This window comes from Linepithema humile, chromosome 3 (genome assembly GCF_040581485.1).
Source record: "Linepithema humile isolate Giens D197 chromosome 3, Lhum_UNIL_v1.0, whole genome shotgun sequence".
NCBI classification, from domain to species: domain Eukaryota; kingdom Metazoa; phylum Arthropoda; class Insecta; order Hymenoptera; family Formicidae; genus Linepithema; species Linepithema humile.
This window is the reverse complement of record NC_090130.1, coordinates 6,942,152-6,968,794: the sequence shown is the minus strand read 5'-3', so window position 1 is coordinate 6,968,794 and position 26,643 is coordinate 6,942,152. Positions and strand designations below refer to the sequence as shown.

At 40.6% G+C, this 26,643-nt stretch overlaps 1 protein-coding gene across 7 annotated transcripts in view; it reads left to right on the top strand.

Moving 5' to 3' along the window:
* The window catches only part of ct (homeobox protein, cut), a 137,579-nt gene that overhangs the window by 16,292 nt on the left and 94,644 nt on the right, over window positions 1-26,643 (top strand). For 4 of the 7 annotated variants that reach the window (XM_067351919.1, XM_067351922.1, XM_067351921.1 and 1 more), the window contains exons 1-2: window positions 7,111-7,198; window positions 7,673-7,729. The exons of the other annotated variants lie outside the window; for them this stretch is intronic. In XM_067351919.1, the coding sequence (XP_067208020.1) occupies window positions 7,154-7,198; window positions 7,673-7,729 (102 nt within the window). In that variant the 5' untranslated portion in view covers window positions 7,111-7,153. Of the gene's footprint in view, window positions 1-7,110; window positions 7,199-7,672; window positions 7,730-26,643 lie in introns of those variants that run through there. 7 annotated transcript variants of the gene reach the window in all.

Sequence of the window (26,643 nt, the reverse complement as noted above, 5' to 3'; positions counted from 1 at the left end):
TTTAGCTGTCGGAGCCGGAGTCGGCGAGCTTGGCTGCTTCAGCCAAACAGTGATTCACCCACACTCTAAAAATATCCAAATACACGCATCGCGAGAGATACTCGCACGCCGGGGCACCCACTAACTACCGGGTGAAATGCCACGTGAGGGAGTATTGCCGCGCTCGCGCGATAACGATTCACGTAGGCAGTATTGGCGTTAAATTATTTTCCCGTCGATAGTTTATTCGATTGCCGAGATGATGAACGAGACAACGCGGTCGTATGCATACCGCGCGCACAGGAATGTACGAAGATTTTATACGCGCCTGTAACTGTACGTTTATTGCTGCATGATATATTTTCCGCACACACGATGATCGCGTTGCGCAGTAAAGTGAAACGTTCTGCTTTTTCTCGTTTATTATATGAGATATTAATTATAATATTAAAGCAAATGTGTTAAGGCAGTTTTATGAGTAAATGTACAGTAAAATTTATATTAATTTCCCCGCAATCATTGATATCATTAATTTTACATGTATTTTTAAATGTTATCGAATTTGTGTTCTACTTTATGTAAAACGGTAAAAGCAGCAGTGATCACCCGGAGTGTGTTCTCTTCGGAGGCCTGGAAACGTCATTCTCTGTCGAACGACTATAGTAAACCGCTGGTGAAAGTGAGCACAAACGCTCACTTCGCGGGTCACCGGTTCTTGGACGTCTTGATATATTAATTGCGCAGTTAAAAAAAAAACTTTTACATTATGATTTCATTGCTGTAATAGATTGTAAATCGATACAAAAATTTCACTTTTATTTTACATAAATTTAACGGATCTGTAATTCACCATTTTGCCAAAATATTTGAAATAAAAAGATTGAAATTTTGAAAAGCATGCGAGATAAATTTTCTTATAAACACTTCAAAGATTCGTACAACATATATGTATACATATATCAGTACGCGAGTTATCCAGTACAACCTCGTCTGAGAGTTCGAGCAAACATTTACCGAGCCGTCTTATGGACATCAATAAGCCGTTGACCGTTCCGACGTATCCCCGTAAACAAGATCCATAGAATACATCAGGATACTCCTTGTGAAATCTAAGAGCATATTTACAATCCGCGCGCTTCACGTTACATGCACAGATAACGTATTACCCTGCTCCATTCCGTGTATTATATCGGCGTTTCGACTCTCTCTCTTTCTCTAGTCAAAGCGTGATACCTCTTAATTACAGCGACCCACGTGACCCATGACCCAAACTCCCGTCCCACGACTTGTACGATGTGCCCACGCGTACGCTTCCTCGACCGACTCCGAAGAGGTCCTCGGGACGCGTCGCGCATGGTCCCTGATCTAAACGCACCGAAACCATAAGTCGAAAGGTCAGCTGTAGTGGTTCAGTATGGGAGCTTGTACGTGTGTGTGATCGAATGATACCTAGGTAGTAATTGTGCAAATTGGCACTGTAGATGCTTTCGTGTCTGCCGGCTGCTCGTTTCGCGGATTATATCGGGTGTCACGTTCAAAGAAATTCTTTATCCAATATAAAGAACAGTAATTTCATTTTAAAATATTGCGTTTTACAGGTGAACCATTCTACTGTTTTAATGTTTCATTTATTGTGTTTTATTTGTTAAAATTTATGAATTTTATTTTAGAAAATGTTACAATAATTGTTGATTTAATCAAAACTATTGATCGCTAATTTTAACAACCTCACAAGTTGCGTACATCAATTTTTTTTAAATCACAGAATTTCTGTTTCTTTCATGACTGTTTAAATAAATTAAAATACAAGACATCAGTTGCGCCGTGTTCAAATGGTTCACCCGTGTAACATCAACGTCCGCGTGTAGGTAGTGTCGCGAGTTATCTGCGTCGCGTGTGCAACAGATGCGCCAGGCACGCGAAGCGCATACCTCCATGGGACATATGCGGGTCGCGAACTACGAACCTTCGTGAGACTCACGAGACCTAAGACACGATAGCAGAAATATTTGGCAAGTCCTCTAAATTCCAAAACGAACCGTGCATTTTGTTAGTTTGTTTATGTCGTGTCAATTAATTTTATTACACATATCGCACGTTACGTTAATTTATGAAAAAGTGCAATGATGAGTTATATGGAAAAAAATTCACTATTTCGAATATATCCATAAAACAAGCTACAATTCTAAAAATGCATTCGTTTCTAAGTCTGGACTCAAAAGAACATTTTGTGTGAATTAGTGTACATTGTCGCGAATGCAAATTAATCGTAGTTGTCTCTTCAACAGAAAATAAGCTCTCGTGAAGATGCTTCGAATAAGTGTACAGGCAGCTTCGAATGCCGGTCGCTATTGTGCTTCGCATTCGAGACCTCCGGCGTCGAAAGAATTGCTATGAGAGCAGGGACGCAGCATCCAGAATAACGAAACGAATAAAACAAGATAAACAAAGTTTATTGTGTCTAAAAACGTGACAGCAATGTTTCTAGCATGCTAATAATTTTTTTGTATTTATAATGTGTAATAATTGTAGCAATAATTTTATTGTACTCTTTGAAATCTCTTAACAATTTCATATAATTTCTTAATTTGCGATTGTTATAATATTTTGCAATCTATTGTAATTTGTTTTTTGTGTTCTCTACTTGAATAATCAACGAAAGTTAGCCGTTATCATAAATTTTTTCCACATGATAGTCTCCGATTGACGATAACTCTTTCTCTTTCTGTCCTTCTCTGCTCTTTTTTTTATTGCTTTTCTCTTTTTCCCCTACTTGCTCGTCCGCGCTTCCGAAAACTATTCAAAGGTCGCTTGGAGCGGTTCCAAAATTCCGAATCGCATGGGACGACATCGCGGCGATTCCTGCAGCGATTCGGGCTTAAGTGAATTCGGAGTGAGCCGTAAAGCGAGGCTAAATAAACTTTGGCCACAAACGTATCTCGTATTCGGCCGCGTCTGATTTAAGGAAGCAATAACTGCGCGATCATTGCGCCTGAGCTAATTTACTGACCGGATTCGATTTCGCGCCTCACAAAAATTTTCGCACTGTGTTTCTAATAACAATTCGCATATAAAATGGGATACTTTAAATCGATTTACTCAACGCGCAAATAATCGATTCTGAAATTTTATTTTACTCTTACATTATTTCTACTAATTCTATTGTAATTATTTTAATTGCAATTGTCTTTATAAAAAATGCATTTATATAATTTAATATAATTATATAATTGTATAATTGTTTAATTAATACATTTTATATAATATGCAATTACATTTAAAAAAAAAATTAACATTTAAGATTCTTTATTATTTTTTAGCTCTATTATACTTATTATATTTTTTATCATAATTTTAAAATTATTTTTTTAGTTTTATTAGATATTTAAAATTAATCTCATCTTTTATGAAAAGTTTGGTGAACATTTTTAAGAACAAACCATTAAAGTTTTTTTGCTTAAATAAATGTATAATCGCGAAGTAAGAAAAAAGAAAACAATTCGAGATTTAATGGATCAAACGTCGTTCGATGAACGACACGGGTTCACGTGGAGAGCAAAAGTGACTAACATCGGCGGTTTATTTACGTGCGCGGAATTTACGATCACCGCGAAAAAATCTGACATCTTATTCCTTCTTTCCGACGCCGACATCGCGATGGCAACGACGACGGAGGGCGTCGCAGGAGGGAGGCACCACGTCTGCGTTCTTGCACGCCTTCACATTGTCTGCTTACCGACGCAGGCGCGCGATGCACGCATGAATTTGCGTTCGACAATGTGCAATTATTGCAGACAGATAACCGGGGCTGCTTTACATGATTATTAGACGTGCGAAGTGGACGCGAACGAACGGGTAAATATAAGAGAGAAAACCGGCGGGGATAAGACCGCCAGAGAGGGAAGAAAGAGAGTGAAGTGCTCGTCGCTAACTCGAAGAGTTCAGCGAGCGGGCAATTACCTGGGAAACATAATTTACGGAAGATTGCCATAACAGACGAATACAAGCGCTCGTGAAACAAGCGAACTTGTTACATGCCATATTTCCACCTCATTTCACTTGTACGCCCTTAACCCTTAATTCATTTTTCTAAGTGGTGTATAATTACCAAGAAACATAGTATTATTCTATATTTTATTTTTCCCGCGATTACGTTTAATTAACGTGTGTGATAGCCGTGTATTCATTGAACGCAATTTCTACTCCACTCTGTTAATAATTAATTAATCATCTACGCCATAATGTGCAATGCACCTGTGATTCTGTTTATCAGGGAGGTGAAAAGAAACTTCTTGATTGACCATTGATGAAGTAGATATTAAAAATTCATCATTAATTTATGTTTTTACGACTAATCATCCAACTAATTTGCATGCTATTTATTCACGATCGACAATTTTACTTTTACTTTAAGCACAAAATAAATTTGAGTAATAATTATAAGCTTTGTATTTTCCTATAAAAATAAGATCTAACTGCATTCATGTGCTGCGATATTACGTGAATAAATTTCGACAATGTTCGCAGAAGATCACTTTCGTGACGGTAGGCTTGTTATGTATTTACCGACATGCATTAAATCATGTAAAATAACTGGACCTTGCTATGCGCAATTGCGGATCCACAATTAAATTCCCGAAACGAACGGTCGAACGGAAGAGCATTTGATAAGCAGCCGGAAGTTGGTCGCGGGCAAACACCCAGCTTTCCTCTCGCTTCTGATAGCAGCGACAGCTGGTCGGCATGCGCTACCGGTCGATTTGTTCTCCACAAAATTGCCACGAATAAATATTCGCAAATAAATATTCGCAATCGACTTTCCATAATTAAGCTATATTCGAAATTGTGATTGAAACGAAAATATGCCAAATGTTATTGACATTAACTAAATTTAGGATTATCTTTCAAACAGAATATTATCAATTGATAATTTATGCTCTATTTTCAAATAGCTTATAAGAATATTATTTTTTAATTGAAATAAAAAGTTTTAATAATTTATATCGCACTCACGACATCGAAATAATCAGCTATATACATTTGCAAAACATACTGTATATATTTTGCTCATTGTACTATTAATGATTACATAAAGGAGCATGATAGATGGCCCTAATGTTCTGGAAAGATACCATTCAGTTGTTTGGTCAGCGCAATTGATAGACCGAATTTATGGTCAATCATTGACATCGAGTGGATAGGGCAATTATATATCGAATCACTGCGCGTTGTGTGTAGAGTATAAAACAGGGTCGATGACTATCCATTGGAGCGCTAAAGAGAAGATGGAATATTTCGTTATTAAAGTGCGGAGATTCACACCATATAAAAATTCAGTTTTGATTCACGACGATTTTCGTATTTCTAATGCGGCTAATCATCCTGTCGCACGTTGCACGGCATATCGCACGCGCTGACGTAAGCGACGGTGGCATCATCACGGACTGCTAATCATCGAGGTCGATTTGATCCTCTGCCCAGCACAGGATCACGAGCTGGATCCGGTCATCGGTGGAAAAGGAAACCCGCTATCGACAATCGTGGCCCCGGCGCAGCGGCCGTCTCGTTTTACGCATGTAAATTCATCCGGACGTGACGTGGCAGGTGGCGAGTCTCGCGGCTGTATGAAAGCTAAGGCCAGTTCTACTAATCGACGTCCATTAAGTCGACACGATGCGCGCACGCCGCGGGATAGCTTTCGGTTTCGCGATTTCCGATTTCCTTCGCTTGTCGATAACGAAGCCGCGATTCGCAAGCGGCCGAGCAAATTACACGGATACGGTGTATACGCGCGATGCACACATTGCGTGTACATTTGCACTTATGGTATGCGAGTGAATATACATACAGATGCGCAATGCTTAATGTGTAATTGAGACAATCGGTGAGTAACTTGACGTAATAACCCCGTTATTCGTGTTTTTTTTTTTTAATGTATTCAACACGCAAACTGCATTTTATATTTCAACATGAATTCTTTGTTTTCAATGAATAATAAAATATAATAATAAATAATAAAAATTACTCACCAGTTAATATCTCGCCGTTGCGATTCTTGTTGGCTCCAAACGCACCGTTATGGTATTAATCAGCACTCAGGATACGACTGGTCCGGACTGGTCTCTCACATCTTGAACGAAACACCATGTGATTGCCCGACACGATACAAAACTCACAACACTCACGGCAATCCCGACACTCCCGAAATATACGTAAAAAATCGAAAAACTGGCATTGATGCTTGATTTGACAAGCGCGATATCCGACACGGCGCGATTTACTTTACGAGATAGGATTAGATAGGTTAGAAAGTTTGGTTAGATTGCAATCATACGCGCTGATTTATTCTCCGTGACGATCGCTTGTTGCTCGATTCAACACTCCCGGCACTACCGAGATACATGTAATATGATTTTACTATCGAAAGACCAGCAATACGCGCCATTTTTAACACTACACGATAATTACTTGTTGCTCGATGCGACACTTTTGAAATATGTACGTTCCGAAAAAACGGATGCAACTTCATACCGACGCTCAACGATTCAACCATAACAAGTAATATTCGACGCGATGCAACAGACTGGATTTTATGGATACCGAAAGACTAGCTATTCTGATCACGCACACGCAAGCTAATCAACACTTTACGACGATTACTTGTCGCTGGAGATTTCTGAAATTTGTTTACGCGCAACGTTTATTCCGAAAAACTCGCACAAAATACACACCGACGCGCACTTGCATCCGATACCTTCGCCATTTTCCTAATTGCTGTGACACTGTTGCAACCACACTCCGAAAAATAACGGTACAACTTTACGTCGATGACACAACGTGACGAATGTGATTGACTTTGCAACTATCAAAAGATTAAAATAATGCGATTCTGCGCTAATCACGACGATCGCCCGTCGATATTTGTTGTCAATATTTCGAATGAGAAAAAACACATACGAAATACAAGACCTCACGCATTTGGTACCCCTGCCGCCCTATGAATTTACATAAGACGCGCAAACTCACTTATGATAAATGCGCGCCGTCACGTGGGTCATTGTTCGGCACAATTATTGGACATTAGTGCACGGTGGCCCCATCTTCCGAATTTCTTATTCATACCATGTACTATTTACTACACATAGTTTCATATCTAGAAGATCGGATTCATAAAATGGTAGAAGTGTCGGACGCAAGTGAGCATCATCCTTTGTTTCTCGTAAGTTTTTTGTCGTTCAAAGTAAATTAGTGTGTAAACAAATCTCAAAAATATTAAGTCTAGCGGATGATCATCGTAGAGTGTTTGTTAGTGCGCGCGATCGTGATTATTTACCTTTCAGTATTCGTAAAAGCAATCGCCGTTTGTCGCGTCATATTGTCGAGTCATTAAGCATCGGTGTGAAGTTGCTACCGTTTTCCATATTTTACACGTATCACAAAATGTCGGTGATTTCGGGAGTGTCGAATTGAGTAATCGAGCATTTATAATTAGCGTTTATAATCGCGATTCAACCTAACCTAATCTAACCTCGTACCTTGTAACCTTGCGATCTGACCGTCTTTAACGTTAATAAAGCTCATCGCATACATGTGTTGTTTTGGATATCACTCTACGACTCTCCGAGTATTTTCATATGTGTCAACCAGTCGTATCATCAAAGAGTAGTGTCATATAAGTATATTCTTGGAACAGCGATGGAGTCAACGGATTCCTTCAGCCGGAGTTTACCAAATTTACTCACATTGGCTGGTGAGTAAATTTTAATATTATATGATCAGATTATGTTAAACAAGCATCACGTGACACGTTGGTTACCATTATATATATGAGGATGATATATTAATCTTAGAAACATCTTTGTGAATTAAACAGAAAAAAATATATTATTTTGTTGCATTGAATGCAACATTAAGTGAATTTTTTTGGCTAAACAATATGCATACCGGCGACGTTATTCAACTTGTCGCTTATACAAGATATTTTTTATATTTTTTATTGAAAATATGTTTGATATCTTTTTCTTTGCTGAAGCTTTTAGAACATTATAAGTATGAAATTATTGATAAAACATTGACAAATAATGTTTTATAGTAATTGTCTCATTCAGCAATATGTCATATATAATTCTATCTACTTTGTGCATAAGCGCCGACGCATTGTTAATAATGCAATACGTGTACATTGATAACTGATGTAGATAACATTTTTTTCTTCCGTTCTAGTTGTGGTTTCATGATGGAATTGTGTTATCATATGCAAATCGTGTCACTATGCACTTGTATATGTAATAAACTACGCAAATATTATGTTCCATTCGTATTAATGTAATTTATCATTTCTTGAATATTTGTGACTTAGGCTAGGACAATAGTACTTGTCGTGTGGCTATACATTCTTATAATTCTTATTACTCAAAGAATATGTAAAATTCTTATATATTATTCTTGCGGAAAAGAAATATAATTTATGAGCGCAATAAATTTTCTTCATAGAACAATAATTATCACTTAAAATTAATTAAATTTGTATATAATCAAGATGAACTATATTCAGAAAACAATAAATTACATTAATATATGTGATGCCTAATATTATCATGTAATACATATATATTTGTATTGTGTACATAGATTTTTCTTTGCAATTCTTTACAATGCATATGAAACGATTGTTAATATATATGCAGTGATACTTATATTGAAGAATAGATTACATAATACAGATTGTAGAGTTAACAATGACCGTCTACTGGATTAAAGTTAAATCAATCCTGGAAGTCGTATAATGTACTTTCGAGAGCGATAGGGGAGAATGTTAATTAATGGCCGCAAGTTGGTGCAACATCGGACTTGTGCCACTGCAGGTGTAATACGCAAGTGCCTAATGTAGAGAACTTTGGTAGGGCTGGGTATCGCGAGCAGACGGAGTCAGTTAGAATTGAAGGAACTTTTCGCCGAACGATAAACCGATTTGGCGAGCTGACGCTAGTTAGCCGGACACGAGACAGCCATATACGCGCTCGGCCCATTATCCTGTTTCGGACGCGACTGTAATTAAGCCTGTTTCGAAGGATTAGCGCGCGTGCACGCAGTGAAATGTCCTCTCAGAGGCGAGTTATCTTTCTTTTTGACCGCGGCTCCATTACGGTTTGAAATGACCGGCTGTAACCCCGAAAAGGAGTGCGAGTCGAGATTATAAGTTAATTGCACAAACCATTGTCGTTGATTACATGTGAAATGTGAGCCGAAAGACTTCTAATGATTGACTTATAAATATTTATTTAGAAAAATTCTATTATTACAGTATTAATACAAATTTTCCATAATTTCTTCATAGATTGCGTTTGCAAACGAAATTTTGATTATATTTTTTAATCTAAAAATTAAATTTACATTTGCAATGTCAAACCTTGGTGCACTTTGCTTTGTTTTCCGATGCTGTGCTTGGTGGTGTGGCAAACAAGTGCATAGTGGTAAGGCGCGCTCGCACTCGGGGCTCTCTTTTTTTCTAAATTGTATCTATTGGCTCGAAGCGATTGAAAGTAATTGAATGAAGCGGCCGGTTATTTATGAACGTTTAAGCGGAGCCAACTATCTGTCCATTCATTCGGTCTTGTCCCTTCATTCATTCATCATTCACTCTCGCCGGTGTACGGCCGTTGCATGTATAGCAGTAGTAAAGGCCCATTCAATTGATCGGTGATTGTCTAAATTATAAGATTGCCATACAATGGCTCTCATCTCGACCTATTGGGGTCCCGTTCGCCCGTTGCGTCACCACTTTAGGACCGGATCGCAAGCACGATCGCATTAAAAGTGTACCTACGAAATCGGTCGATGCTCTCGCTCTCGATAGGCAGGAAGATCCGCGCTCGATTGCGCTGAATGTACACCCGCTGATCGCGAACGTTTTACACTCGAGTGTGAGGGGAAAGTCACGTTGCGGGTACTCATTCATGGAAACCACTGGTCACCGTGGTGCACCGAGACTGGATTAACCATCTGCTGTTGGCAACACGGTGACACGTGGGAAATCTATATAATGCTTGCTCGTACATATATATGCTTCTCGAATTTTTTACGATCAAGAACTATTCTGAAAATATTTTCATATCGTAAACTATCAACTATTTTTATTTGATCACGATGCTTTTTCCGAGGAAACTTTGATCTTTATACATTTAGATCTAGATTTGATCTGTCTATATGTTCTAACATATTTAATATTATCTATTTTATTAATTTTTCTAAATTGTATTTTTTTAACACAATAGAATCAAATTAAAAATTTAAAATTATTTCAAAGCTATATTAATAATGAGTGATCGATAAAAGTTATTATTTTTTGTTGCCACTAAAATATCAAGACTCAAATAATTTTACAAATTCTAATAATAACATGACAAGCGGCAAATAGATTTGCCGGCAGGTTTCGCGGCGATTGTTCTTTCTTGAGGTCGATGAACATTTCGCCGAGACCGTTTTACTGTCGACCGAATGCAGTCTCGTAATTTTACAAGTTAGTTCGAGTTAAATCTCATGCACCGATTTGTAAAAGCTTAGTGTTGTTTCCTTTGCACGCTTCGTTGTTTATGTCTCGGTAAGCACTTTTCCTGATCACGTCTTTCGAGAAGAACAATTGGAGAAATGTTTATCGAAACTGTCGCTTTGCTACAAATTACTACCGCATACTTGTCCCTCTTGTTGCGTTTATGATAGATAAACAGCTTCGTTGGGAACATTCTTGACAGGTACATTTTTTCTTTAAAATGGGATGTTAACTTAATTATCGTAAACATTTATTTTTGATTATTTTTTATCGAATATGCCGATATCACATATATCATCGCATCAAATATTAACTTGAATTATATATTTAGAAAAATGTTACGTGAATCTTTTTAAAATTTAATGGACGCGTCACACCGCTTTGTCACTTCGTTAACTTTTCCCTATCTTTAGCGTGAACTTTATCATTCGAGTGCATCTTTAATTTAATCGAAAATACTGAAAGAAACGTGAAAGTGTCGATCGTAATTCGATCGCATGAATATATGTATACATAATTGTATAAATTTATATGTTATAATCTGGAATATTTCTATTGCAATCCATCGAGGATCATAATATAATTAATACGTTAAGCTCGGTTGTGTGTGATATTTATTGAGACACTTGGCGGATTTTGTAACCGCGTTACAGCGCATTGAGCCCTGGCTTTCCTCCGTTAAACTCACCTGCGTCATTCGATTCATACATACGCCGGCGCGATACGAGATACAGCATAGTTTGGCGTATCTTGGAGCAAATCGTCAGGGCATCGCGATGCAGATGATGGCGGTGTAAAATTTATCGCGGTATCGCACAATCGCGTTTACAGCGCCCGGAGTTTCTTCTTTTTCAGGCGAGCGCCGCATGCAATCACGTGATTCGCAGACATACTTACGTGCCCGCGAAAATTTATCGCAGCGCGATGGGCGTTACTTGCAAAATGCGCCGGCAATCGATAACGACCGGCGGCATGCACGACGATCGTGTTATATCGAATTTCTGTCTTGTTCCGCGCGTATCGCAAGGTCTATCTGGTTTCCAAACGGACGAATTCGTGCAAACTTTCTTCACACCCTGTGTGCCGATCCGGTGCATGCCAATTGGTTAAACAAATTTAATTTAGCTCCATTTGCAGACGCTTATCTGAAATCATATTACAATAAGTCCAATTCATATTGCATCATAGATGCTTAAAATTGAATAATATGTCGCGTTCTTCAACATCGACGACTTCTTTACGATTTTAAATATTTTTCTTTTGTTCAGCCGCGATCGTGTTTGTGTTAACTCGTGCAATTGCGCGAGTTCGATCTCTCGAGTTTGATTTTTCGAACGCGTGAGCTTTGCGCGATCTCTCTGTGGAAAAAAAGAGGATACATTGGGCAAGTGCAGCGAATCGTTACGCGCGTAAATGTGTGCGCGAACATATTTCTCTTATTCTCTTTTGTCTATAGCGGCGCGGTTGCTCGTGTAAACGCTCATAAAGCAAAGCGATTTTCGAACACTTCGGTGTTCACCATGCCTCTCCGCCGCTCTCCACCGTCGAAGTTATCTGTGCATCGGCGTGAGTATACGCTAAGTACGCATAAGTACACCACTGAGTATACACATATCCAGCGGCGCGTACAGATGCGTACGTATATATGCGGGCACGCATGTATTTGCGCACGCCGCACGCGTTCGCCCGTATGTGTGTTACGTACGTGTATATGTGTATGTGTGATTCGCTCGACGATGTGTGTACCTAGCAGAACCGAGTATTAAGCGGATACTTGCGTGCGGCCGTAAGTAGCTCTCGTTCCGACTCCCTCTGTATATCCGCTCGCTGCAGCGGCCCGCTTGCGCGCCTCTGATTCTCCGCGGAAGCGTTGCATTGAGACCAATCGAATAGAAACTAATCCAATACGAATGACTGCGTCGCGCGAAACGCGTTTGGTGCGATCTCGAGAGTTTCCGGATTCGCGGAGTGACAAAATTTTTAGTCGATCGAATTACACGGTGAGTTTCGTAAGGTCTTTATCGAACTCTGTGCAAAAGTTTCTCAAGTAGAAGTAATGTGGGAAGTCATCGTTTACTGTCACTAATTTCTATCTGATGATTTGATATTAATTGCGGTAATTACGTTTTGAATTGAGTTCTTGTTAAATTTTAGTACACGTGAAATTAATTCGGAAACAAGATTATTATGCAATCTATTTGTATAATTTGTCGATACTCAATTTTCCAAACTATATATCGGCTTCTGATGTTTAACAGCCACGGTCGAGAGGAAGTGCGCCACCTCTGTTATAATTGCAATTAGAGGTTTAAAGATTAGCGTTACACCATATGGTAACCATTAGACTTTCCTTGCGAAAGCGCACCCTAACTTTGATTTCGATCCGCGGCCAGAATCGCCGCATCAAGCCGGAAAATCACACGGCGCACAAAGATGTGCGAAACTTTACGCCATCGTCTTTTGCGAAATACTTTCAATTAGAGCGCTTTCTAGTTGTAACTCATCGCAATTAGAACCAACGAAAATTACGTACGCGTTGCACGCTCGAGTCGCTTGTAATACAATTGTGTAGAAAATCAGTGTGTCGATTGCAACGATCCATACGATATGCGATTTACCATCCATAAATATATCTACAGAGCGTGTGTATTTATAAAATATTCCAACATTATTCAATATTTATTAATTGTTCCGCCAATCTTGATACCAATTCTTTTCTTAAATTGCATTGATTAATATTGATCAATCTTATTAAAATTTATATTTGAAAATTGATTTCTGAAAATTAATATTGCATTGCCGTAATACTTTTGCAAATAATTTATGTAAATTTTGTAATACAAGATTTTGCAATAAAAATAAATTACGCGTGCGATGTTACGTAAAACTACATATACTATTTTTTTACGCTTTTAGTCTTATAAAGTTTCACGTTGAAAAGTTATTCGCACACGTATATTTGTACGTGCGAATTGACGGATACAAGTTATTAAGCAATGCCGTTCACACGTTCGTTTCTCTGTTTTTTTTCTTCCATCTCGTTTGCTCTTCCTCTCGGCTGTCATTGTGTTTCACTGTCTTAGTCGACGATGCAAATACGCTCGTAAAAGAGGCACAAAGCATTTAAAGAGGACTACTCTTGGAGGAGTAAGAGGGGACGAGAAATGGAGGGAAGCTGTCGAGGGGAACCGGGTGTAGGTTACGCGCGAATTGCCGATACACATGTGCGATATGGCTGACTGATATTTATACGACCTTGTACCGTCCGTTTCGGATGTGGACAATGGGCCACGAGGCGTCTCATCCCGTCGTCCGTCAGATGCTGATAAAGAATATAAGTAACACCTGAACCGTGCTTCCGTTGCGCGCTGCGGCGCGCATTTCCATCGCTAAATTCGGTGTCGAAGCACCGTACAATTACATCACGCCACACGAATTAAATCGGGAAAATTACTGTTGTCAGTAAATCTTCAAACAGTAAAAAGTGATGTATATTCTCAAATTTACTTTAAAATTACAGAAAAATAATAATTACATTAATAATAATTTTAATAACTTGATTCTTGTTAATCCAATTAAATTTTATAATCTTGACATAGTCATTATAGAGCTTTCCTCTATTTCTCAGCTAAGATTAATTTACGATTGTTGCCATCTCACTTCGTTATCACGATGGACTTTGTTACGGCAAATTCGCGCGTATTGTGGCGACGGAGCGCGATCTCCGAGTCGATACAATTAAGGCGTCGCCGTTAGTTCAGTCAGGCGGCTTAAAAACAATCCGTGTTGTAAGAAAGCAACCCTCATTTTTCCTGCGGCGGAATAATAAATCCCGTTAAGCGGCCGGATGCCGCTCGTTTTCGCGGCGTTTTCGCCGCGCGACGATGATCGGCGGCGCCACTCGACGCGCACCGAAAGAGCACAAAAGCGTGGCTGCGCGAAAATAGCGGTAACTCCCCGGCATAATACGATCCGCGGTAGCGGATACGCTATTACGGTAATGCGCTCGCATCACGCGCCGCGTTTAGGTATATGCGTGACGCGTATGCACGGCGCGCCGTGGCCCTCTGTCGCTCATCATAAAGACCTGAAACAATGGTCTCTAACGGCCCCCAAGCGGATTCATCAACGCCGTCGTGGTGTCTAATAAGTCTTGAGAATCGGGAAGGATGTGTAGAAGAAGATTTTCATGAATGCAATACCTCCGCGTTACGGAGGAAGAATTTTTCGCATCCTTTAGAGAACGATCGTTGTCTAATGGTTTGATTAATATTTATATCTAAATTGATTCAAGAGTAATTGTTACAGTAACGCAATCTGTGAGCTTGTTAAAATGGATTTATCTCATGTGGAAGCTATTATTACTGTTTTGGAGGGGTCGTCAATTTATTTGATAGTTCAGTTGTATAGATAATCAAGTCCAATATTCGATAACAATTCAATTTCCTGATTGATAGTATTTCATCGGTTTTTAGAGTTTTGATTTGTTTATAAACAGGCGAAACAGGACAGTTGTATAAATTTACATATACGTATGCATGATATCGGTATACGTGTATTTATTACCATTACACCATAACCGTAAGATTGAAAATTTATATAGCAGACTCTTATTGCGGAATCATGTAAATTTCAAATAAGGTATAAAACGAAAATGACGTTGCATGGAAATGAGGGATATATTTGTTTGGCTAATTTTCACCAGGCCTTGCTGCACGCACGCGGCCATTAGACGGGCCTCTCGCGCGTGTAACCATGTCGACGCGTCGTAATTATGCCCGAGACGGATGCGCATCTTATATTAAAAAGCCACGAAGCCTCTCGAGCGCGTTAACTGAATAACTGAATAACCGTGCAATAACTGCGTGCTTCGATAAACCATTTACTAACGAGTGCATTCTTCCTTCATTTAACTAAATCAGAACTTCACAATTTTAATGCTACCTGAATGTGCGTCGATATGAGTAATGGAATATGCAATGTATCATGCAGCATATTCATTTATTGTTTTTTAGATATCAGATAGAGGCTGTTATTCGGAAAGCATTTTTAGAGTCTTAAATTTTCTAAATTTTTCTTAAAAAAATTTTCTCACAAGTTATTTGTATTAATATTAAAACAAAAGTTGTTATTTAGGTTACTACAATAATGAAGGGTACTAATTTTAGTTTTTTGAAGGTGTTAGATAAACGTTGATAAAAAATGTGTTATGTGAAGGAGGTTACGTATTGATTGTGTACACTATCGTGTATAATGTTATCCAAGCTTAGTCTTAATGACTTTCGGGTCCACGATCTTGCCATCTCTCTCTCTCTCTCTGTTTCTCGCGAGAGCGTTTCCGGCGGTTTCCGGCGTCGCGGCGCGTCTTATCTTAACGACGCTCGATCGGGGATCCGCTCTTCTTGTTTCTTCAGCTTCCGAAACGCATAAAACCGGTATGCGGGAAGGCAGAACGGTGTAAGGGGTTTGTTGCCCCTCGATCGGAGGGGAAAACGAGAACGTGACGAAGAGAGAGAAAGAGAGAGAGAGGAAGGAGGGACTGCCGACCTAGTCCGAACCTCCAAGGAAGCTCGAAATAACACGCGATGAGGCGAATAGCACGTGTAGCCATTCATTTCAATCGCCGTGCTTCCCGATACAATGTCTCTCGAGCGGCAGATATTATACGAGCGAGCAGCGGCCGGCTTCCGGTTGTAAACGAGTGACTCGTGGAGGGTGGACAAAGGTGGGACGGAGGGGGGACGGCCCTCATTCAAAAGGGATTAAATAAATTCGCAATTGGACGTACTGGAAATGCGCTGGGTAAATGAGGTCTACATATCTGGATTACAATGTTGGACGACAGTAATTGATACCGCTGCCTGTTCCAGCTTGTTTGTATCCCGTTGACGACTTATATCTTTGCTCGAAGCACGTGCGAAACTTTCCGAAGAAACGTAAACACATGTGTACGCGCGGCGCTGTTGTTATTAATCGCCGTTATGCGTCTGATATGTATGTAGAAGAAATATTTTGACATTTTACTGAGAAATCTTGAATAACCGTTTATTATAATCCAGCCATAGCAGCTGAGAGTTAATTATCTCGTCTATAATGTGTCTATAATCGAAATATTTTATATTTTCCACATACATTTGAAATTAGAAGAATCACATTTTAGATACGACAAACTGCAAAATTGAAAACGGATGCGTCTTGCATGATTCAGTTTCACCAAACGATATTCTCATATGCAATGCACTTTCGAAGAAACCGGTACGATCTATCAAGCCCCGATCGTGTTAGGTTTCATTCTCAGAGCCCTTTGTAGTTTAGACACAGAGCTTGAAAATCGTGGCATCTTCCATTTGCCTGCCTCCCCTGAACACGAAAATCACGATTTAACAGCTATTGCAGACCGCGCGAATTCTGCGATCCGTCCAATCGCCGTTTGCGATTGAAGGGCTGGCCCTTTTCGGATCGCAGAAGGGGAAGACCGTGGGGAATTCGGGGTTGCCCCACGCCTAATTTTAACGACACCCGATATGCAGATCGGCGCGACAGGGTCTATGCAAATCACGCAAACGTACGCGGGATACCGGGTGCGCAACGACGATGAAGAAGAGCGGCATTGAAAAAAAGAATTGGCCCCCAAACTGGTTCTGCCCGACCGAATTCTGTCTCTGTTCTTCTCCGCGAATCAGCGTACACATATACCGCGCATACGAATAGCTACCCGATAATATATCGGTTCCTCCGCTTCTCGCGTTTTATGTTTTATGGATCGGGCCTTTGTATTACTCCGCGAACGGGGGTAAAAGGTTCGCGCGCTAATATGAATGCATACCTAATGCTCGCTTTCACTGCGCGAGTGTGTGTGTGTGTGCAACGACGACGGAGGCCCCGAGACGACGAGGCGCGCGTGTGAAAGCCCAGGATGGAATGCGAAGAGGGTTCTTACTGGTGCGCTTTAAGCGACGAATCAATTCGATTCTCATGTTTCGCACTATTCCACAAACGGAAGCGCGCGCTGGCGACTCTTTTTAATTGGAGCGCCTAATGAGCGGACTTTTCTAATTACCGCCAGTAAGCAGGCGACGCCGTGATTAATCTCTTTGCTAGTTTTAGATCATTTAATTACCGCTTCGGTTCTCTCGCTTCAATTAGCGTCGAATGTGACGCGTACGCGCTAACGATCGAGTCGTCAGAGCGATCCCGGGTCGGACTCTTGAAATAAATCGGAGCTGATTATATCCTTCGCTGGATCTTCGGCTTTTGTTGAGATATCAGACGGAACGATTTGGGAAAATCTTTCTGCATTTTATATATTTGTAAGAATGAAGTGGCATTTTTCTATTACGTGTCATCCAAATCGAATGTTGTTAAATATGAACGCGACACAAGTACAAACTTTATTTTTAATTATTTTCAAGAAGCGTTTATTAATATTCCACATGCTGTGAACAAGTATTCATTAATGTTTGTTTATAGCATGTGGCTATTGATTATAGCATTTCTGTCTTTTCTATTTTGTAATATCGAATATGGCGCGCGCGAGAACTTTGTGAATTTCAAAAACGGACGATGTCGACAACAGGAAGAGTGATAATGAGAGGCAGTCGAAGAAAGTCATCGCCGTGGTTCATTTGGCCGGCGATTTATCAGACATCTACTCCTCTTCACGGGAGAAAAAAAATACACATATGTACGCATGTATGTATATGTACACACGCTACACAAATTTCTCGCCGGCCCTCCGCAGCTACTCGAAACTTCGTCCACGAACGTCCCGAGGACTGACTCGTTGTAAATCCAATTAGCGCCTGCGGCTTTGAAGTGGTTTTCCCCACTCGAACTTCCAGTTCCTATCATCGTTGCTCGCGATGTCAAGGGTTCCTTGGGAGCAGTTTTTTCACTTTAAATAATTTTCCTTTCGGTTGGGCCATCCGCGTTCATCCGACAACCGTCTTGTCGACGGTGTAACTTTTCTCAAGCCGGGTGTTAGACCGGACTCAATTTCACCGTTTTGGCGAAACGACAATCGCTTCTCTTTGCGTCTCTCAAATGGATGATTCCGTCGAGCAAAAATTAAAAATAGCGAGTAGAAATCAATACAAGATTGACATTTGCACTCTCAAATATTTGTTCATTTATATTCTGGCAAATTGGAAATCAAGATACTTATTTAAAACTAATGTAGTTAAGGTAAAGTTTTTTATTTAGGAGACGAGATAATTTGTGTAATGGGTCGTGATTTCTCGTTCACTTCGCCATTTGAAACGATGGTCTTTTAGTACATCCCCGGCGTTTATATGCACGGGGCTAATGCGCTTCGTTTTTTGGCGCCGTGTCGCGAGTGTCCTGTTTCTTCGTCTCCGCGTGCGAGCGGAACGGTTTACCGAGACAGAGCGCGCGAGACACGCGTATGCTCGCATATATCAGTGGCCAACGAGGGGAGGCTCAGACCCGTTCTTCAACGGTGATCCTCGGCCGTGTGTTAACGAGCAATATGCGTCCGGTTCAACGTTTATATAGATCGTCGTCGCGTCGACATCATCCCGCGCGCGTTTCCCTTGCGCGAGTGTTTACACCCGGTGCGTCATTCGCGTCGCCGCGATCCATTTTCAGCGTCTTCGTGGTTCTCGTCCGCTAGCGCTGTATCGCAGATTATACCTAGAATATTTTTAAGATCTCTGTTTATAACAGACGTAAAGTGCGCGTATGGCGTCATCTCAAACTTATCTGTAATCTTAAACTTGACATAGGAAGTTGACACAAAATTGTAATATAATAGAAGGAAGAATATAAAATAATTTTAATCTTTTGCCTTTGCTTGACAATAATAGAAAGATAAAGCTAAAGTAAACCACAATCCATAATGTCGGTATACGTAACCGTTTATCTTAATTATCAGTACACTAGGAATCAATTATCTTTAATTTAACAGCAACCACAATGGTTTCTTCGGTGTATTATCGCTATTTATAACCGTTGACAATGATTGTTCTCAACATTATAAGTCAATCACGCAAATTGATGTTTAAAGTTCGTCAATAAATTATGTATTTTTTTTTTTTTTTTAAAGCAAGCAGCCTGATCAAATTAAACGTATACCAAGAATTTAAACCGTAATAAAAATTATCGGTATAATTACGAGTAATAAGAGCAAAAGCGGCGCGCGTACTTGTACAACTCTAGCCGCGGGAGCACTTTTCCGTTTCTTTCCGCGTTATCGCTAACGATCGTTCTCGCGGTGCCCAGACGGGCTACGTCCTCTCTCAAATCATATTATTACTTGCCGCTACAACCAATCTCACGTATAGCAATAAAAAGACCTCACGGTATGATTACCGAAGGCCCGCGAATAAACTTGACGTTACTCGACGCGTTCGTGAAAGAAAGCGATTCCCACGTTGTGGAGTCGTGCAGTATGCGACAGACAAATCGTCGGGAGAATTATGTCCATGCGAGGGGAGACTTGGCGGAAGGGAGGAAGGTGCGGGGCGGCGGGAACGGGAGGACGGGTAACGTCTTCAAGTTCATGGCTGCGTTTAAAACACCATCTGCGAGCGGACGCGGCCTGCAGAGAGCCACTGCAGCGGAGGGGAAGGGGACCTTCGAAGGGGGAGAGGAGCTAGAGGAGGGAACAACGGGGGGGATACGGAGGCCGTGGAGGGAGAAGGGGGATTCTGCCTGATGCATTCTGACGCGTGATTATGGCACGGAGGTCAGAAAGGATCTATGCCTCACTGCACCTCCGCCATTACCGGGGCATGATCGCGTATCTTCGGGCCTGATTGCGAAAACTGGAAATTCGAGAGTGCCTTCTCTCGCTCGAACGATCTCGCGGATGTTTGTCGTGCGCGCGCGCGCGCGCGTGTGTGTGTGTTTTTATTTCCTTTTCGTCAACTCCCGTTCGCCTTGGTCTTTCTCTCGTAATCATATTTGGAAAGTTGTGCCATAAAACGGAAGTGTCCTGTTAGACCCGCAATTAGCTCTCCTTGGGCGCTTGGCAACAACAGAGAGATATATTTAACACCTGAAAAAAATAGCAGCGTGATGATGATAAAATTGACGATTAATCGCTGCGATATCGTATCTATCGCGTGTTATAGATTTATATTGCACATCATCTTGCAATTACTAATTATTAGGTACGAGGAATTAACTGTTAATTAACGCTCCTCACAAGGACGTTACGTATGCAATATAGCACCGTACGCATAACTCACCTTACCGTTCTATTGAAACGAAATCGACTGCGAAGGTATTAACGATCAATTAATTAGTAATTATAGATTACTACAACGTTTGACATGTTTACCGATCGCGGTAAGCAATTGTTACTATCTCGATCGGAAATTGACTCATCATTTTACCGGGAAAAGTTAAACTCGCATCGACGCGAACGGCCGAGTATAATTCGCGATAATTACGTTGATGCGGCACTTTTGAGAGTCGGCACGGTACGCTTCCGCCCAGCGGAATTCCGTATTTCGTTTGCCTCTAGCAAACAGGATCCGCACTACTGCTGCGGTGGGACGGTGACTGTTCGATTTTGTTTCTCTTTTTCTCCGCGCTTCTCGTTCAGCTTTCTTTTTTTCTTTGCACTCGTCACGTGAAAGGGAATGAAGCGAGAGTTGGGGGTGCGCGAAAGGGGTGAACCACACCACGTGGTTACCACGCGCGATGCGCTGCGTGCGTATAGAGGGTGATTCGCCGAACGATTTGCACGCCACTCGATATTCTTAGAAGCGAAATTTTACGGAAGTCACTTTTGTCGCTATTACGCAACTCCTCAAAATGTGATATTGCATAATTTCCGAGACGGAGGTAATTGTTGTATGAATATTTTATCTTTGCTAGATTGCACTTTCTCTCTTCTCCTCTTTCTTTTAGAAGTATTATTATGCATACGAGTTGTTTGAAAGATTACCAGCAATCAATTTATATATCGTCAAGTATAGCATTTACCTCTCTCCCCCCTCTCTCTTTCTCTCTCTCCCTCCCCTCCCCCTCTCTTTCGACTTGTGCAAAACACACATATATCGCGTCTGTACATATATGATATGTTGTACGTTAAATGTGTGTTAACACACTTATGTCACAGCTCTGTCAGTCTCTTACCCTACCAATCCTCCGCGCTATCGTGTACGTTAGCATTTGGAGAGGGTGAGAGCCAGCCGCTTATGTTTAGCACGTAAACATGTTGTCTGCAAACAACACTTTTACTTACCCCTCGCTCGACACATGGATACGAACAGGTGGATATACGTTTGGATCACGTTGTGCACTGTACAACAGTTGGAATGAATACGTTCCACATGAATAATTTCTTTAAGATTAAAACTTATTTTTTGACACATAAAACTCTTTTACTAAGCAATTGTTTTTTATGTTCAAAAACGTTAATATTATGCAATATATCTAAATATTCCTACATACACGTAAAATGCCAAAATTATTATAATGCAATAACTTTTGTTATTTTATCTGAAATGAAGTAAAAATTAGAAAGATTTTACAATATAATTTCGCGTTTTTTAAAACAATTAATTTTATTTCAAAAATACAGTTGGTTATTCAAGATTTCTTATTTAGTTATATACATGTATATCATAAATAATTCTCGTATCAAACCGGGATCGATGATGTACCGACGCGATAACGCCGGCGAACAGACACGCCGAATTACTTAGCACAGGGAAATGCTAATCGTGGAAAATCATTCATTCCACCAATCGGTCGATCGCCAACCGACCAGGCGGAATACTAATAGACGTCCTGGGGATTTACTGTCATTCTTATCGTAAGTGCGTTAAAAATGAGCACCAGCACGCGTTCTCCGGAACGATCATGAGTAAAAGAAAAAAAAAAAAAAAAAAAAAACGGGACGTCTGTCGTGTCGAGATCGCGAAGTCGCCGGGTTACGTAAAGCGCTGCCACGGACAGATGACACCGCGGTAAGAACGTCGAATTATGTGTTTCCTGCCTGCCGGTCGGATTAATACGTACGTGCCCGATCGTTCGGCAAGCGAGTGAGCGCTTCCGAAAGCGCGTATCAATTGCATTCGTATGCCTTGCCCATCCTCTTTGAGGGACGAGACTTCCTTTCTCGCCCGGATGCTTCTCGATCTACGGTCTATCATTTTACGATGCATCAAAAATACCTGCGGAAGAACGACTTAAATCCGGAAATGCTATACTTGCGAAGGAACTTACGATTAAGATATCGGATTAAAAATTGCTCGATTATTATTTTTTCGAGATTGTTGAATTATAAATAAAAAAATCAGTCAGGTAGCTAGTTATTTGAGTATGAATTGCAAAATTTTAAACTTGGTATTGTATTGAAAATCATATATTTGCAGAGTATGTGTCGATTACATTGCATATTTGTTAGAGAAGAAAGGTTCATCGAAGATGTTTGTGAAATATCGAACAATTCGTTCGTCTGAGTTACGTCAGAAAAACGCGTCGTCGAATGCAGGATGCTGCGGATGCGATCGTTATTATCAGAGAAAAGACGGTCGGCGAATAGAGGCTGCAAATCGAGAGTGGTCAACTATCGAGGGGGAAGCTGCCAGCTAGAGCACAATTTGGCGCTAGAGGAAGGGGGTGCGAAGAGAGAGGAGGGGGATTGGCGCGCGAGCTATCGTGACAAATACGTGCATTGTATCGTGCGTGTTGCTCTCTGTGTGCGTTCTATATAAACGTATCTATCGGTGCGCGTGTACAGTCAGCGGCGGTGGGAAAGAGACGGCGACACATACAGGAGGTGGTAGAGGTGGATATAATATTATATCGAGAGTAGGCGTGGTTTAAAAAAGGGGGCGGTACCCGCGATACTCATTCTCTCACTCTTTCCCGCTCGCTTGCCACACTCTTTCCCTCTCTGTCTCACTCCATCCCTCTCCGTCTTGCTATAATGTTCCCTCTCCCGGTGTGTGCCGTGGCATCGAACTCAGGACCGCGGATCGAGTCCTTTACCAACACACTTGGAACACTTTAACTCCGTGTGGCGCGCGGCGCGTCCGACGAAGAAAGAGGCACGAAAGGGGGGAAGGGGGGGGAAGGCAGAGTTATAGATAGATGCGGCGGAGAGAGAGAGGGATACAGCTGCAACAGCGCGAGCAGTATCCGCTGCTATATCATTGAAGCTGTCTCTATCTCGTTCTAACGTGTCTCGTACTTCCCCCGCCACTCCGGTATTCTCGTGTGTGTGGCTTTTCTTATCTTCTGTGTACATTGAACTGTATGAGACGTCTGACACGATTCTTTAATCATTAATATGTTTAAAATTGTGTAGAATTTTCGAATTTTATTCTGCCATTAAGCTATAAAAGTTTCTTTTCATATTTCTTTTTGTGTGAATAATTGCATACGTTATTTTTTTTCTATCGACACAATCTCTCTCCATATGATATTTATAGGAATGCAACGTATCGCATATCTTGTATTATACATCGCGATGGATACTTAGTGTGACATCGACGGATGCCAATACGTAAGTGTGCCATCGGCGCGCGCGGATAGGAAAATGCTGGCGAGGTGGAAGGGCCGCGGGAGACCTCCGACCAATGATATTGTGCGGTTTTATCTCGATACGCTTATCTCTCGGTGCATTTTATATCCGCGCTCGGGTGTGCGCTCCAGGAGCCGCCGGGGATGTATTGACCGTGCGTGCGCGCACACGCGAGCCTCTGTAGGCATGCACCACACGTTGTTATATATCGTATAATCTTTGCATAGGGTTGTCGTATCAAAACTGAATATCACTACATAGTTGGTATAAAAAAAGGAGCATCGATATTCTATGTTATATCGGAAAAAATTATCGGAAAAAATATTTATATCTTTATTTATATCTTTATTTATATCTTTATTTTACACTGCTGTCGCGGTGTCCGCTGTTTAAAAAATGATAATAGTATAAAGATAACTATACGATTGAGTTTCAAATTAATTACTAACAAAATTCGAAACGTCAGTTAAAATATAATACAATGATAAGAAACGATCATTGCTATCGAATGGCGATACCAAAATAATGCATCGATACTTTCGCAGTATCGTAATATCACTACTGATACATAGATGTGGTAGAAACGATCGTGTTTTGACACAACGGCATGATGATCCCGTTGCGGTGGCGCCGGATAGATCACGACGCCGGATAAAACCGACAGCCTGACAAGGTTCGACGAAATTGTAATTGATCCGGCGATATCGGCGAGCATTAAAGGTCTAATCACACTAGCGATTATCAATCGCAATTGCGATCCAATTGGCAATCGCTAGTATGATTAGGGCCGCTATCCTTTGCTCGGAGAAGCGCTCATTTTAACGACCGATGAATTTTTATTGCAGCTGATACATATGGGTCCAATTTTTTTAAATGTCCACGGTCTCTCATTCGGTTTATCGTGCGAGCATTTTGCCAATACCAAATATTGTGAAATCTGGCTGGTACACTGTAAAATATTCGGTATATCGAAATAAGCGAAGTTGCATTATATCAAAATATATTATGGTTATAATTAACAAGTTATAAAGTGAACAATATTAATATAGGATAATGTGATTTGTAATTTATATCGCGAGTTTCTCATTATCCACCGAGATTGTGATAAATATATTCGTCCGGCAAAATTTCGATGCAAAATTTTAGATATTAAAATGGAAATTCTTATGACGTTATTGTATTAGTCGCAATTGATGATTACTTTAAAATGTCATAAAAAAATCAATATCACACAATTTTCTCGTCAGTTATTAAATTAAGTCCGCATGCTCTGCCGATCGCGTAAACGCGTGACGCGACAATGATGCCGTGCATTTAACAAACGACGGTACCGACACGCGGCGTTCGGTCTCGTCACCGGAAATATTACACATATTTTGTCAGTAATAGCCGGAGACTTCCGTCCGGTTTACAATCACGGCCCCATTCGGGGATGAGCCGATGCAGCGCATCAAAACAGAAGCTAGGCGCAGCCGCGACACTCGCCTGGGATCGCAGCGGGGTCTCCATAAAAATATTTTTAGACGCAGGGGGGGACTCTTCGACTTCTCTCTTCTCTTCAGCTTCGACGAGGAGAAGCGCCGCGTATATAAAAAAAAAAAGAGAGGGAAAAAGAAAAAGCAGAAGTCTCTGCTTGGGGTGGACGGAGAGGAAATGGCTTAGACGACAATCGGATTTCGGAGAGACACGTGCAGTCGATACGTCTCAGCTGCAGCTCGCGTCGAGACTGTGCAATCCGAAGAATACGAGAATCCAATTTTCGAAGACGTCTGTCACCCCCTTTGATTTTTCTGGCGGGTATCTTTACACTAAGATTGGGAACATGTGCGTCGCGCGAGAGTGGCTCGGTCCTCGTTTTGCTCGTTCCACGATTTCGAAATACTTCTCGCGACACGACAGATGCCTATCGGATTATTTATGTAGCATGTCCCGAAAGTTGTAATAGAGTTTACTTTAACTTGGGACGTAATTATCAAGCTTTCCCATCAATTTTAATTACATAATATCTATATCTATTTGATAATTGCAAAATTGATAAATTTGCATAAATTAAAATTTATGTCGATTAATGTTAAATTTTATCGGGTTGATGCGAGGAATTTAAGCTTTAAAATATTAAAATTATGATTTTAAAATTAAGTCACTATATTTTTATTGGCTCAAAATTACAATGTAACTCGTGAATATTTCACACAGTAAAGAAGAAATTCGCTCGATAGCTTTAAATGATAGCTCATGACTCTACATAGGATTAACGTACATCCCAGCAACAAGTGATCCACGTGCGCCACGACGGAAGTTCGACCTCGTCGTTGTCGTAGTACAAAGGCATGCTGGTATCGTGTCACAATAGTTAGGCTAGATGCCCTACAAGCCAAGTTCACCTTTTAACCCTCCTATTACCTTCTATTCCGCGGCGTTCCCTTTCCACACATCGTTTATCCACGCTCCATTAATACTCAACACAAAATCTATGGAATTTGTTTAAAACTATAAGGAACTTGGGGTTATTACACTTTGATCCTTAGATATTCTTACTGTTATAATAGAAAAAATAAACTTAATTGAAGAATATTTTTGTTTCAAAATTAGGTTTTTGAATTAATTTTTT